We start from the raw sequence: 16107 nt of genomic DNA, 5'->3' as shown, positions 1-16107 counted from the left end.
TCAGATGTAAAATCCAGAGATCTTGATAAAACAAATGGTGCAATATTGGTTTGTTGTACTGAATAAAACTGATACAACGTCTTATCAATGTAAACATAGTATCATATCAACGGTGTACTGTTCTGAACAAGAGCAATGCTTTGTTGACATATCAATGTAATCACAACCTTGAGTCTACACTGTACAGCTATGTTGAATCAAATGGCAAATCCAATTTGTTTTCAACATTATTGCAATGCTGATCCTTGACCTTTTAACACTGATTCAAGAGATTTTAGCCCGCTGGAATTGAACAGAATGTTTTCATACAGTTTATTACAGTCAAGGATTTTCTGGTTTTATTGGCCTCTTTACCTTAGCCACAAAACAGCCATTTCTTAAAAGATTTCCAATTTGAGGTTGCCCAAGTGAATGGTACTCAGATCTGCATAACATTAGGATCTGAAGAAAATCATCAACTTTGCAGGACACTCAAAAGCATATTTTCTCCTTTACACATTTCCATTCGCAACTACTTTAAACTTTCTATTGGTTAGAAATTCCCTGATACATTTTCCTATTTTCCCTTTAATACTGCATTATGTTTCATCACTTACTTTAGTAATGCTCCATAATTCACCATGTCAAATGCTTTTGCAAAATCAGAAAAGCCTGTACTTACCTATCTGTATTTCAATAGGAAAGAGTTTTGCACTCATGGGGCCCCATCTCTTCAATATTCTCTATACAGTATGGCTTAAATCTATGTATTCTGTTTGCATTAACAATGCCCTCAGTCATTTAAATCCATTCATCCACAACTCTTCTACCAAAAAAGAACTTCTAAACCATAATTTTTAACGAGTTTCTTGCTTATTTCATGTTATATCCTCTGATTACTCTATCTCTACATCTTTCAAAGCACAGTTCACTGTTTATATCATTGATTCATTCTAAAAATTTGAAAGTTTTATTCAAGTCACCCCTCACTCTTCCCTCTTCTAAGGAAGGCAAATTCAAAGCCTCTAGCCTATCCCCATTAATCATCTCTCTGAAATTCTGCTACCATCTTTGTTGCCTTCCTTTGGACCTTCTCTCTTTCCTCTTTGTGCTTCTTTATACACAGTGACCAAACTAGAGGAAAATATTCTAGTTTTAGCCTTGTGTATGAAATGAACAGCTTACTAAACATTTCCTTATCCATACCCTTGAAAAATATTCTAATATTTCCCAGAAGTCAGTTTGTCTCTTTAATCATTCTCCTGAACTCAGGCAACAGCTTAGGGATGATTTTGACACACAAGGCCTTCTCACATACACAACCCTGAATCTTATTTCCTGCTAGATAATAATCATATCAAGGCCTTCTTTCACTCTGTCCCATTCCCATTACTTTACCTCTGTTTGGGTTGAATTCATCCACTATGAATCTGACCAACTCTGGAGTATGTTTAGGTCTCCTTGTACTTTCCTTATGAACTCTGAATCATCCACTACTAGAACAGTAATGATCCCAGTACAGACCCTTGTGGCACTAGACTGGTTCCCTCAATTCATTTGGAGATGGCCCTTGTGACATGCATCCTTTGCTCATTTCCTCTGAAATAATCTAGGCTAGGCATTCCTGCATTATGCTTTATACAGCTTATTCTTGGTTGTTCTAACCTATCCAAAATATACCATTATTTGCAATGGCTGCACATAATAATCAAAGGGGCCTGTTATCTTTATCATAATTTAGTTTTCTCTTCTTAATTGCAATGACTTGTTACCTAATACTTTAATGTTTTTCTCATGCAAAATATTTTCTTATAACTTTATTTCTATCAATTTGTCAAGTGTCTCTTTCATATCTGGGTTGTAACGCTTATCAAACCTTCTTCCTTCCCCATAATTTGTCAATTTAACTTGTGATTTGAAGATTTCTATATGTATTTCATTCAGATAATTACACAAAATCTTCTCAAAACACTTCATTACAGGTTTTAAATAGCTTCTTACACTTAAATGGGTAAAGTCTTTTGGCATTCATCAGTTCATATTGTGCCAGCTGACGAATACATTCAAATTTACGGCTTGGGTTCAAAGGTTCTATTCTGAACTTTTAATATTACTGAACATCTAAGGTTGTAATTTTCACAATAATTCATAAGCACACTTTCCAATCACTTTTCTGTATGTAAGCAAACAAGAAAACTAATTCATAAATAGAGCCTTCGTTACTTCAGATGCTCCAAAAACATGATGTAAGTTCCTATCATTTGGAGTTTTTTCTTTGCCAAAAAGGCAAGTTATTAGACAATCTAACACCAGTGAAACTGAAAGTAGTCTTTCTAAAAACATAAACACTAAGAAAATTGTATGATACGCCATTTCTGGTACTGTGATCTTTCAAACAGATTGGAGCATTTCCACTGTATACTTCATACATATCACTGAATTTTGACTAATTACCTATATACTTAATTAGTAACATACCAATTGACTGTTTATATATTTTTGTTTATATATTTCAAAATATATTTATATTTTGAAGGTTTGTTGAATGTGTCTGATGACAGAGTGGCAGATATAGGGTGTTTTGGTCGAGGTGGTGTGCAAAGTGCGAGGGTTAGGGAAAATGATTTGGTAAACAGAGAAGAGGTAGTAAAAGCTTTGCGGAAGATGAAAGCCGGCAAGGCAGCAGGTTTGGATGGTATTGCAGTGGAATTTATAAAAAAAGGGGGTGACTGTATTGTTGACTGGTTGGTAAGGTTATTTAATGTATGTATGACTCATGGTGAGGTGCCTGAGGATTGGCGGAATGCGTGCATAGTGCCATTGTACAAAGGCAAAGGGGATAAGAGTGAGTGCTCAAATTACAGAGGTATAAGTTTGTTGAGTATTCCTGGTAAATTATATGGGAGGGTATTGATTGAGAGGGTGAAGGCATGTACAGAGCATCAGATTGGGGAAGAGCAGTGTGGTTTCAGAAGTGGTAGAGGATGTGTGGATCAGGTGTTTGCTTTGAAGAATGTATGTGAGAAATACTTAGAAAAGCAAATGGATTTGTATGTAGCATTTATGGATCTGGAGAAGGCATATGATAGAGTTGATAGAGATGCTCTGTGGAAGGTATTAAGAATATATGGTGTGGGAGGCAAGTTGTTAGAAGCAGTGAAAAGTTTTTATCGAGGATGTAAGGCATGTGTACGTGTAGGAAGAGAGGAAAGTGATTGGTTCTCAGTGAATGTAGGTTTGCGGCAGGGGTGTGTGATGTCTCCATGGTTGTTTAATTTGTTTATGGATGGGGTTGTTAGGGAGGTAAATGCAAGAGTCTTGGAAAGAGGGGCAAGTATGAAGTCTGTTGGGGATGAGAGAGCTTGGGAAGTGAGTCAGTTGTTGTTCGCTGATGATACAGCGCTGGTGGCGGATTCATGTGAGAAACTGCAGAAGCTGGTGACGGAGTTTGGTAAAGTGTGTGGAAGAAGAAAGTTAAGAGTAAATGTGAATAAGAGCAAGGTTATTAGGTACAGTAGGGTTGAGGGTCAAGTCAATTGGGAGGTGAGTTTGAATGGAGAAAAACTGGAGGAAGTGAAGTGTTTTAGATATCTGGGAGTGGATCTGTCAGCGGATGGAACCATGGAAGCGGAAGTGGATCATAGGGTGGGGGAGGGGGCAAAAATTTTGGGAGCCTTGAAAAATGTGTGGAAGTCGAGAACATTATCCCGGAAAGCAAAAATGGGTATGTTTGAAGGAATAGTGGTTCCAACAATGTTGTATGGTTGCGAGGCGTGGGCTATGGATAGAGTTGTGCGCAGGAGGATGGATGTGCTGGAAATGAGATGTTTGAGGACAATGTGTGGTGTGAGGTGGTTTGATCGAGTAAGTAACGTAAGGGTAAGAGAGATGTGTGGAAATAAAAAGAGCGTGGTTGAGAGAGCAGAAGAGGGTGTTTTGAAGTGGTTTGGGCACATGGAGAGAATGAGTGAGGAAAGATTGACCAAGAGGATATATGTGTCGGAGGTGGAGGGAACGAGGAGAAGAGGGAGACCAAATTGGAGGTGGAAAGATGGAGTGAAAAGGATTTTGTGTGATCGGGGCCTGAACATGCAGGAGGGTGAAAGGAGGGCAAGGAATAGAGTGAATTGGAGCGATGTGGTATACAGGGGTTGACGTGCTGTCAGTGGATTGAATCAAGGCATGTGAAGCGTCCGGGGTAAACCATGGAAAGCTGTGTAGGTATGTATATTTGCGTGTGTGGACGTATGTATGTACATGTGTATGGGGGGGGTTGGGCCATTTCTTTCGTCTGTTTCCTTGCGCTACCTCGCAAACGCGGGAGACAGCGACGAGGTATAAAAAAAAAAAAAAAAAAAAAAAAAAAAAAAAAAAAAAAAAACCAATTGACTGAAACTCTTCTGCCTAATGTGAATTCCAGGGGTAGAGCTCCTGCCATGAAAATGAAAGCTTATTTTTGGGAATAGATCTCCTAACATGAATCTGATAACTTTATTCTAAAATAAATCTGATAACTACATTTCTACCTGCTTGCAAGCAAGTACCATGATAGGCAATGATAATCAAACTGACACTGAACCAAATCTACAACATGTAACCTTTTTATTTTCATATCAAAATTCCTACAAGTTCCATAAATATCCAATTTTATCAGAACATTCAGAAACAACTTTGATAGCAATACTGTGAGAGTATATTGTCCCTCAAGAGAGCTTGGTCTAAAGTCACACCTAAATGTGTTACTTGCTGCTTCAATTCAATATCAGTTCCATGACAGTGTACCTGTAACCTATCACACTGACAACATTTTCTCTGATGCCAAGAATAATGACTCAGTTTTAACTTGGTGGAGAGACAGCTTGCTGTCCACCAACTAATCAAGCACCAACTCCAGTTCTTCATCAAGTACAGCCTCCATCTATGATAAACCCTTGCCTTATACAAGCATACCAATCAGGCTCTTGTCTAAGCTGTTTTCTCTACATCAGTGCCATATGTATCTACATGTATGTCTACAATAAAAGCATGCATGTGCAGCAATCATAACTAGTAATGCATGTAATCAATGTATCCTTTCACCAAATCATTTTCACTAGGGACCTCATATCTGCCTATTATACTTTTTCTACCATAATCCATATCTAAGTCACCAATTTCAGCTACATTACCTCAACATGGGAGGGGGGGATGCCCACAATTACTGTGAAAACTTGGACATTATGACCTCATCAATATGCTATATAATAATTCATTTACCTTTTAAATCATCTCAAATTCATAATAGTTACTCCTCAATCATACCAACAGTTTATAATGAGAGTACTATGATGAAAATACATCCTTACCTCACATTCTCATGCTGTATAATCAAAACTCCACTTATGTCAAAATATCGCAAAATCTTTTCATTTCCATAACAACTTCCTTAACCCTTAAACTACTACATAAATCATTTACCAGTACATAGTTGCAATATAAGTCACCTGAGAAAAGACTTTTACACCAGTGCTCTAAATTGAGTACCAAGTTTAGCATTCATTAATACATCCATAAACTTCAACAATCACCACAGCAAAACAAGGATAAATAAAAGATATATCTTTTAATTTTTCACATTTCTGCATACTTATCTTTAAGTTCATAGAAATAAAATACGATTTTAAGAGTCCTTTCTCAAGCTTTCTGTACATATGGTAGTAGCCAACTTTTCCGGTAGCCGCAGTTTAAGGGTTAAGGTGTTAATACATTCTTCAAAATCACTTTTTAAACTTCAAATCATCCTGTTAAATGATTTATATCTAAAACTCATTATCCCACAATTAAACATTTTATATCTAATACTTATTATCCCATAATCTAAACAAATACCATGTTCACTCTTAATTTCCTTTTACCAAATCCATAAATGCTGCATACACACCCTTACATTCAATAAAAAACCTTTCAGCAATATGTGCTATCATACATAGAGAGAGAAAAGAAATACCTTATTGACTTTTGAGAGAGGAAGAACAATGAAAGCTCCACCTCCACCTGACTCTACTATAATGGCGCAAAATTTTGGATTGACAGCGCAAAAAGTGGCATCCCATGATGACTTGCTGACTCGTATATTGTCAAAGCACTGTTCCCGTTTTAAACATGTGCCATATACGTGACGAAATTTGCTTTGTCGGACCAGTCGGAATGACATCTGGAAAAGAAGAGAAAGATCATATATATGGGGAATCATAATCATCACTTTCCTCTACATAAAAGGCACAGGAATATTCATACCTTTTACCTATTTCCTGATACTTAATATGTAAGGTATCATAAATGAGTAACTTTACTAATAAATCTTTATTATTCTTATACTTTAAAACAAAGAACAATGACAAGTGTTCAGTTCATAAATATCTAGTTTCAATAAAAGTCTAAGCCATTAATCACTATTTTCATGTAATGAGAAACAAGATTCAACTATCAAATAACCTTAACATTACACTTGTAAGAGTGAATATTTTTCTTATTTACTAACACCACAGTTCTGTAAACTGTCTCAGAAACATTTCAGTGAATAATGGAAAAATGATGTTGAAGATATCATAAATTTCAAAAAAGGTTTAAATTACTTTCAGCATTAAAGAAATTTATTGAAAATCTAACTTTAAGAATACAAAATATGTTCTGTGAAGGATACAAGGAAATATGCTGTAGCGAAGAGATAAAAAGAAGTGAGAATAACAAGTGGTGCAATGATAGGTAAGTGAGACAGACTTACTAAAAAATATTGTGCAGATCACATCTTTACTATGAGATTTATACCTGGAACAATGTTGGAAGAAACTAAAGTATATACAGCATTCACTAAACTTCAAAAGTTTCATTTATGGGGAATAATCAAAGAACATGACAGAAAAATGGGGGAGAAAAAATGCTTAAAGAAGTGAAGGATTTTCTGAACAGAACAGGCTGCATATCAAAATAACAGTGGACTGAGACTGGTTTATCTTTCATGAAAGAGGGCATGGATTCATTGTCATCCTACTTGTCTTTTGCCTACAATAATGAATTAGTAATATAATGAGGGAAGTTTGGTGGTTGAGTTTGGAAGACCTCGGACAAGGTGGTGGGAAGCCTGTCTTGTGGGTAGGTAACCTGGGAGCATGTGCATGGTGACTGGAACAACAACACATCTATAACATGTGGTGGAAATTTTGTTGTTATCTGAGAGAGAATCAAACTGTCATTGGCTCGGCGGTGTCTCAGGAATGCTGGCCATGATAGGACATACAGCACCCAGAATTATAAAGCAGGTTCTGGCCTGCTACACTGTCACAGATGGCTGCATTGAGGCCAAAGGGTCCCATAGGGAGAGGAAATGTGTTAGGTGGGATACACCCAGTTCTGTGGAGTGGCACAGAATATTCCAAGCTGTAGCTAGACTGCACAGATATTGGTGCTAAGCTGGAGACTCATGAGGTTACAAGGAAGGGTCAGTTCCATGAAGTATTCAGGAAGAGTTCCATAAGTGAATTACACTAGGGTGGTGAAGCAGATTAATAAGTTGTGGAGTTACTGTTGGAGCAGGACTTTGAGTGTGACAAAGTAATGCTGGTGTTAAGGTTTAATAGATGGAAGTAATTACGGTAAAAGTATGTAAACTATTACATTGACTGGCACAGTAAGGTTTGGCCACACTGAACTGAGTGTGTTGTGACTTGAGTCAATAAAATTACCAGGCACTGTGTTAACAGTGATCATCCTGGATGTGAACAATATGTGAACTTTTGAAATCTCTTATTCAATGCTGTGAATAAGGTTTCATTTAGTTATGAAACGAAGTTGACTTTTCTTTTTTTTGTATCTGGTAGAGATTATTCTTGTAATATATCCCTGGGGATAGGGGATTAAGAATACTTCCCACGTATTCCCTGCGTGTCGTAGAAGGCGACTAAAAGGGGAGGGAGTGGGGGCTGGAAATCCTCCCCTCTCGTTTTTTTTTTTTTCCAAAAGAAGGAACAGAGGGGGCCAGGTGAGGATATTCCAAAAAAGGCCCAGTCCTCTGTTCTTAACGCTACCTCGCTAACGCGGGAAATGGCGAATAGTAGAAAAGAAAGAAAAAGATTTCTTTCGTGCTTTAGATTTTCTCTATTGGTGTGGTGAGGTGGGCCCTGTGTACTCTGCTACAGAAATTATTTTAGTGTAAGGGCAGTTTCACCTCATTTCAGTAAGAAAATACAACTTGAAAGGATTAGTTATCTATAATGTTATACATGCATAACACTTAAGCTGATGGTAGTAATAACAGAGGACTTGGCATAAATTACAAACACATCCAAGAAGGATATGTATAAAAAAGAACATTTCATGTGAATGAAAATCAGTGCACTGGGGCTTTGTTTGAGAAAGGGAATCAGAGAAAACAAGTTGGTAAAAAGATAATGGACAGATAAAGATTTTAAACATTTAAATGAGAAGCATTTTCACAAATAATGGAAACAGAAGCTGATATAGTGTGTTGCAAGGCAGGCAAACTGTGGATGCTTTCATAAGAGTTATAACAGGAAATGGAAAATCAACTAATATGTAAGTTTTGGTGCAGTGCACACTACTAAATGGCATTGGTATATGAGTCGGAGAAAGCATAATAGTTACCTGTAAAAGATGAAGAACAAGGAAATGTGGAAAATTTACAAAATGGTAATAAAGAGCATATTTACTTAAAGAAATTTGAGGAGGAAAGGTTTTACTATGTGAATGAGAGATAAAACAAAAGAAGTAACACCATAGTGGTATGAATGCAACTAAGTGCATCTGTGGGGGACAAAACAGATAAAGTGAACAATCAACTGTAACAAGAAAGATAAAAGCAGGGACAGAGAGCATGAGAATTGTTTTGATGGCTAAATCTACAGAAAGGTATCAAATTAATACAATATGGAGGATACTTTGCATGAACCATACAAATGTACTGTACAAGAAGGCACAAAGTTAACAAATACAAATACAGTACTACAGTAAACAGCCAATCTGCATCCAATTTCAACAAGATAAAATGCCTTCCAAAGACTCTCAAGAGAGTTTTCTTTAATAAAGAAAAATACAAGCAACAGCAGTATTGGTTATGTGACAATTCCTATACTGAGCCCATACTGATACTGTGTGCTCAAAGAAAAAGATTTCTCAGCTAAACAATCATTTCCCTATGAACTCCATGAGAAGAATCAGATATCCCTCAGTGATAACCAAAAATGACATATTCAGTGAAGTAGGTTGTAGTCAGTAGGCAGCCACTGACCTGGAAGGTATTTTACCAATACTACCCATCTAGGTATTGAGAGGGTTAGTGATGGCTGCTCAGTGAGCCAGCAATTCGGTGTCTGTCCACAAACACACAATCTCTACTTGTTATAAATAACAGTTGACATCACTTAATCAATGCAACTCATTCTTTGCAACTCTAGATTTTCCTGTGGTGAGTTCTCTGTGCTAGCCCTGCCTTTTGGCAAAGCAGTATAAGCAATAGATAGAAACAGTAGGTAGGTACACTGGACAGGAGCTTTAGGTCAGAAGGTAAGAGTATTTGTTAGGAGCAGTAATGGGAGCATTAGGTAGTAGTAATAGTTTGTAAATTAGGCACGAATATAAAGTAAACACATTTGGTAGGAGCCTCTAACAACACTGCACTTGAGTTGCTATCTGCCAGTGGCCTGTTAAGGGTGAGGCACTAAAGGCTAAGAAGTGGAACTGGAGTGCATCAGATATGGAGACTATTTTGCCGTGGCCATCCCCTTGAAGGAGTTCCTATAGGAAATAGGAGTCTGAGATATAGATAGATAGACATACTCAGCAAAAATATGACTCCTTTCTCTAATGGGTTACATGCTTGAGCAAAACACCTCAACTAGAAAAAAAATACCTGCATAGGGATTTGCCAAGTGTGCATCAGTGATCTCAAACTGTATCCTAATTGCTTGATCAATTTGCACTCATCAGTTAAACAAGTCAACCAATAATCTTTACTAAAAAATAGTTCTAAACTAATTCAGAATATATCAGGTCATTCTTGTAACATATTTGCTGTTAGCAAACTATATTCCAACAGAATCCTATACATCTACCCATCTAATAAACTTCTTGCAATATTTACAATATGAAATCCAAAGAACAATTTCTTCCCAGCAGTTCTGGTTTTAAAATCTAACAATATTCTGCCCCTGAAAATCCAGTGATGATCTCTAAACAAGCAGTTAATATCAAACCTATACTATCATAAACAAATCTGTATCAGTGCAAATACTGAAACTACCCTTACCATTAATCATGACTAGTTCATAATCAATGTGAGTTTTGTCACCAAGGTTACATTCCTTAAACAATAAAAAAAGTTTTGTCCATTTAAAATGAAAAGCATATGAAATATTTACTGACAAATTACATACAGTCTATTGAATACTGAAACATAATTCACTTTCAACAATACACTTTCCACTTATATTGATGCCCAGGTTACATTCCATGTTGACACCATGTAACATTTTAATCAATTCCAGTACCACTTTCAGCACCAGTTTACTACCAGTTCAAGAAAATATAGTTTGAATAAGTCCCACACCATCAGGCACAGAAAAATTCCTATCTACTTCTATTTGAGGCTGTATTCCAACATACCAAAACTCATTCAAATTACTAAAATAAACATATCCTGGATTTCATCTAAAAAAGTTTCCAGCTGAATAATGAACCAACTTTCTCTTAACTAAATAAAATTTGTAATAGCCACCAAGTTTTGTAAACAATAAAAATTACATGTTTTCCAGAGGTATCAACCAAATGCACATCATCTTCCTTGCCAATATCCTTCTATTTATTCATTCAACGGACATTTCCTGCTGTACAAAAGAACGACCCATGCAAAATGTACCTCATCCAAACATGACAACTACTACATATCTGTGGATACATCCAGGGAAAACCACACAAATGGGAATATTAAAAGCTGATCACAGTAATTAACTAAAACCAGTTCTTTAGTGTTTCTTGTGTATCATTAGAAATTTTAAGGAAACTTATGCCTTTTCTAATTTAACAGAAGACAGAAGTTCCACTTCTGATACAATCTTACTCTGTATAAGCTGATGAGAAGAAGCTCCACCTTGGGACACTACCAGCTTATGGTCTCACTCCCTCCTAGTCTCATTATCAGCCACTGCCACACAATGCTTACAGCTACTTTTCCAAGGATATTTTTTCATGTCCTTTTACCCATGTTCTCCTTAATTATTCTTTTTCTTTTCTATGGAATCAATGCAAAAATGAAAAGATTTATTTACAAATGTGTAATAAACTTGCAAAAGAACATAAAAAAAATGAAAACTCTCTGTGTGGTAAGTACACTGAGGATACAGCTATCAAATGCCTTATCAGCCAAGCCCTCAGAATACATCATAGCTTACTGAGCACCACCTTCTCAACACAGAGGCAGTTACTTATTCCAAACAGCTATTCTAAAAAGAAATTTAAATTACTAAGATGAGGTAACATCTTGACCAACTGCACCTTCAAAATCTACAATAATAAATCATCTAAAATAAAATATATATATAAAAAAATGGTGCAAAGTTGTCAATTAGTTCAAGAATTTTTTCATTGCTTCATAAGTAATGAAATACTTTCACATTCTGAGCTAATCTAGTGATAATGCAAAACTTATCACTATAATAAAAAAATACCAAGATTGATTTCTACTTTGTCTTTGGTTTGGGAGAACTGGGGAAACATAAAAACTAAGATAAATCTGCTAAATATGGTAAGCCATGCTCATCAAAGTGATCAAACACTTTATCATCTACATCTCTCTTTTCTGCATTGAAAACCATATAATACAGTTTGATTAGCATTTAGAAAATTCTTCTAGGGTGATTTCCATAAAAAAAATCTATCACTTTGAAAAGTACAACCTCTGATAATCTGTTCTCTGTTCTATATACAAACACAACTTTTGGATTTTGTTCCATACTTTGAATTACTTTTTTTACTTACTCACTGTTATCTTTTAGGCAAACCTATCACTACCTTTCAGCATTTCTTATTCCTTCTTCTGGTTCTATTTCATTTCCATATACCTGTATAACTTAGCCCTTTCTTCCCTTTTTGATTTATCCACTACTTTCATTATCTTTGTTTGTTATTACATTGCCTTTCATTTGGCTTTCATCTTGCAATTATTCATTCTATGCCCTAGTAAAAAACTTACATAAATTTTTGCATTACAACTATTAAAGCTTTTGCCCTATTTGCATCAGATATCAATTTGTTGGCCACTCCAATTTATCACAGTGGAAACCTAAGTTGTTCAGACTGTTTATGTCTTCCACTGCAGTATTCTGTCTGTCTTCATAAATTTCTACTTCAAATTAACAGCAAACATTACAACTATTGAAGCTTTTGCCCTATTTGCATCAGATATCAATTTGTTGGCCACTCCAACTTATCACAGTGGAAACCTAAGTTGTTCAGACTGTTTATGTCTTCCACTGCAGTATTCTGTCTGTCTTCATAAATTTCTATTTCAAATTAGTAGTTAATTCCAGTGGTGGCATGTGACAATGCAAATCAAGGGATTGCAGAAGTCTCTTGTGTCACAACAAGAAAATTACAAATGATAAATGTGTACTCACTTTAATAGAACAATAAGTACACCTGGAGAAAACCTGGTGAAGTCTTTGAGGGTCTTCTATCCTTAAAACCAGGTTGGGCTAAGGCTGTTAGGTTGCATTGTTGGTTGACCAAGCTCTTCAAAGCTATAGTCCAAAGGCCTGCATAGCCCCCACAAACTGGCTGGTCTAGTATAGTTTGAAGGCACTTGTCGAAGACACTCTCAAACTTCTTTATCATGCATCCCATGGTGTTGCTGATGATTGCTGATATGACATTAAAGAGTCTTGGGCCCTAGATGTTTAAAGTGCTCTCTCTTTTTGTACATATCACATCTCTGGATTTCACAGGTAGTATTTTACAAAGTCTTTCATGCCTGTCGTACAAGCAGGATGTTAATTCTGAGAGTTAGTTGAGAGCCATGCTTTCAAAGATCTTCTATGTATAGATGATGATATACCATTCTAATCTGCACTCCTAGTAATTCAGTTCATTACCATGTTAACATGGGGCATGAAAGATCTCTGAGCACCTTCTAATTCTGCAATTTTGCTAGCCTTGTAGGGTGATGTTAGAACATAGCAATATTCAGTTCGAGAAAGAATTAGCATCTTGAATAATATCATAAATAACTTTCCTTTTGACTTAAAAGTCTGCAGAATCCAGCCAACCATCCCTCTAGAGGAGGCACCTGATGTTTTGTTATGTTTGCTGAATGTCTTTAGACACTATTGCACCGACATCTTTCACATCATTCTACTTCCTTTATGACAGTGTCTGTGTCTGTTAAGTATTCTGTATTCTTTACCATTTCTTCATTACCCTCATGCTGGAAGAGTTGAAATTTATCCCCACTAAGAAGCAGGTTGGTCTCAGTGGCCTAAAGAAAAACTTTGTCTCTTTGTAGTATTTTTATATCCTCAATTGATGTGATTTTCACACTTACTCTTGTATCATCTGCAAAGGATATGAAACTGTGGCTCAAGCTTGTGCCAATATCAGATACAAAAATGAGGAACAGTGGGTCCTTGGGGTACTAAGCTGACACCATGGAGGCAATGGAGATGGCATGGTTTACAACTATGTGCTGTGATGTGTTACTTAAAAAGTTGTCATCTATCTCTCAATTTTTCCAGTTATTTCCATCTTTTGCATTTACATACTATGAAACCATGGTCACATTCACCAAATGTTTTTGGAATTTGTTTGTTTTCTTAAGCTTCAAAAATCCTTTCATGGTGGTCAAGCAACTGAGGAGGGCAAGGGCTTCCTGCCCCGAAACTATGCAGTCTTTGCTTAAGTAGGCTGTTCAGTCCATGTACTGTCTCTCTCTTGGGACAGTTTTGAAGATTTAAATATAGTGCAATGCTACTGCTACTGGTCTATACTTCTTTGAACTGCTTTGTCCTCACCTTTGTGGAATGGGGCAATGTGAGTCTGCTTCAAACTCTCTGGAATGATGCCAGAATACTGACTTTTTCTTTAGAGGATTTTTAGTATTCGTATTACTTGTGCTTTGCATTAGTTTATGAAGACTGAGTTCCATGAGTTCTGGCCTAGGGCTGAGTGCATGGGCATACTCTTAATGGCCCTCTCGAAATCCTGTTTGAGGCGGTGACATCTGCTATGTGTAAATTGGGATTACTGTGTAAGAAGTCTACTGGGTCATTGATTTCTAAGGTAGTTTATTGCTAGCTGATTACTGATTTATAATGCCTTTTTAGAATCTCACTTATCTCTTGGGAATCATCTGTAAAGATACCTTCTTCTCTTTCTGGGGGACAAATGGAGTTTATGGTCCTAGATTTGCATTCAGCATATGAGTAAATGTATTCTGGGTTATTTCTTATTTCATTCATGGCTCTTCCCTCTTTTCATTTTTCCTGTTTCATATATGACTTTTGAGTGCATGGTCAAAGACTGATAATTCATTTGATAAGTTTTCTTTCCTCTACTGAGTGAGTTGTGGTTTCTTTAGGTTTGCAATTCTTTATAGCTTTCTATAAAGAGCTGTCTTTCTTGTTCTATCCTAGAGCTTTCATGCTTTCTTCTATTTGGTATATGTCTGTTTCATGTCTGGAGTACCAAAGCTGTCATGTCATTTACACACTCCTCCTCTGTTTTGGTATTCAGCAGGGTTTCCCACTGTCTTGCTGACATCTTACTGATCACATTCTCCCATCCATTTACTATTGAAACTGAGATTACTGAATACACCTCCACTGTTAAGTGTGTTCTTTCTATGTGGTTTAGCATCCAATCTTGTTTTCACTTCAATTAAATTGTAATCAGATTACAGGTGTTTGAAATGGAGATGTCACATGTTAGGTCCACATTATTTATAAAGATTAATTCCAGAGTTATTTCTTCCGGCTGGTTTTGTTATTTGTTGACTGAAGGGGAATTTTTCACAAAAATCTCCACAAATCTTCAACCTTCCCTCCACCATGTAATGATCAGATATCCCATTGTCTCCCTCTCTCAACACATTCACATCTATGAGTCTCTCTTTTGCATGCCTATCAATTTGTATGTAATCTAATAATGCTCTCTTACCATCTCTCCTACTCACCCACGTATGCTTATGTATGTCCCCCTTTTGAAACCAGGTATTCCAAATCACCAGTCCTTTTTCAGCACACAACTCCACAAGTGGTTTATCATCACTATTCATCTCAGTGAATACTATATGTTTATCAGTTAACCCTCAACTACCACATTTCTCACTCTTGCACCTAAAGCACCCATTACAAATACCCAATCTACAAATACCCAATCGCTTTCTTTGCCGTCGCAACAACCACTGCCTTTTCCCTAATTCCCAAACTATTCTTCCCCTTTACCCTTGAGCTTTGTTTCATGCAGAGAATATCCAGGCTCCTATCCCGAAACATAATACCTCTCTCCCTTCTCAATTTGGTTGCACCCACACAAAATCAGACAACCCAGCCTGAACCTTCCAGAAGGCTGGGCACTCTCCAGTTAGCTGCTTCTTCTGTTATATCTCTTAGAAACTGAAATACAAGAGGGTGGTTTCCAGCCCATGGCTTCCACTCCTCTTTGTCGCCTACTATGACACACAGGGAATACAACAGTATTTTCTCTCTTCCTCCACAGACTAGTGGTCCACTTGGACTTATCTGAAGTGAACATGCAGGTGAGAACATCACCACCAGACACATTAAAAGCTATGATATGGCACTTTAGAATAAGTAAAGTACTAGTCTGTAACACACAAAATGGCTCTATAATACACAGATTCCTCACAGTTCTTCACATCAGGTGAAAACAGAGTATACACAAGAGGGCACAGTTATACCCTAATCAAACTAACAGAAAAACTGACAAAAAAAGTAAATATAAAGGAGAAACCAACATGTAACATAATTCATTAAATGTAGATGTAATAAATAAGACTATCAAGTTGTAAAATAGGTTAATGATACAAATGCACTTTAGTGCCACCAACTTACATAATCTAATCTA

The 16107-nt window shown here is 36.6% G+C and overlaps 1 protein-coding gene across 15 annotated transcripts in view; it reads right to left on the bottom strand.

Moving 5' to 3' along the window:
• The window catches only part of coro (protein coronin), a 160197-nt gene that overhangs the window by 124937 nt on the left and 19153 nt on the right, over positions 1 to 16107 (bottom strand). For 13 of the 15 annotated variants that reach the window (XM_071674860.1, XM_071674867.1, XM_071674870.1 and 10 more), the window contains exon 2: positions 5966 to 6172. In XM_071674860.1, coding sequence (XP_071530961.1) covers positions 5966 to 6172 — 207 coding nt within the window. Of the gene's footprint in view, positions 1 to 5965; positions 6173 to 11089; positions 11202 to 16107 lie in introns of those variants that run through there. The other 2 variants (XM_071674861.1, XM_071674869.1) reach the window with 2 other exon arrangements.

This window comes from Panulirus ornatus, chromosome 20, assembly GCF_036320965.1.
Source record: "Panulirus ornatus isolate Po-2019 chromosome 20, ASM3632096v1, whole genome shotgun sequence".
In the NCBI taxonomy this organism is placed as follows: Eukaryota; Metazoa; Arthropoda; class Malacostraca; order Decapoda; family Palinuridae; genus Panulirus; species Panulirus ornatus.
This window is presented reverse-complemented; position numbering and strand designations above follow the sequence as displayed.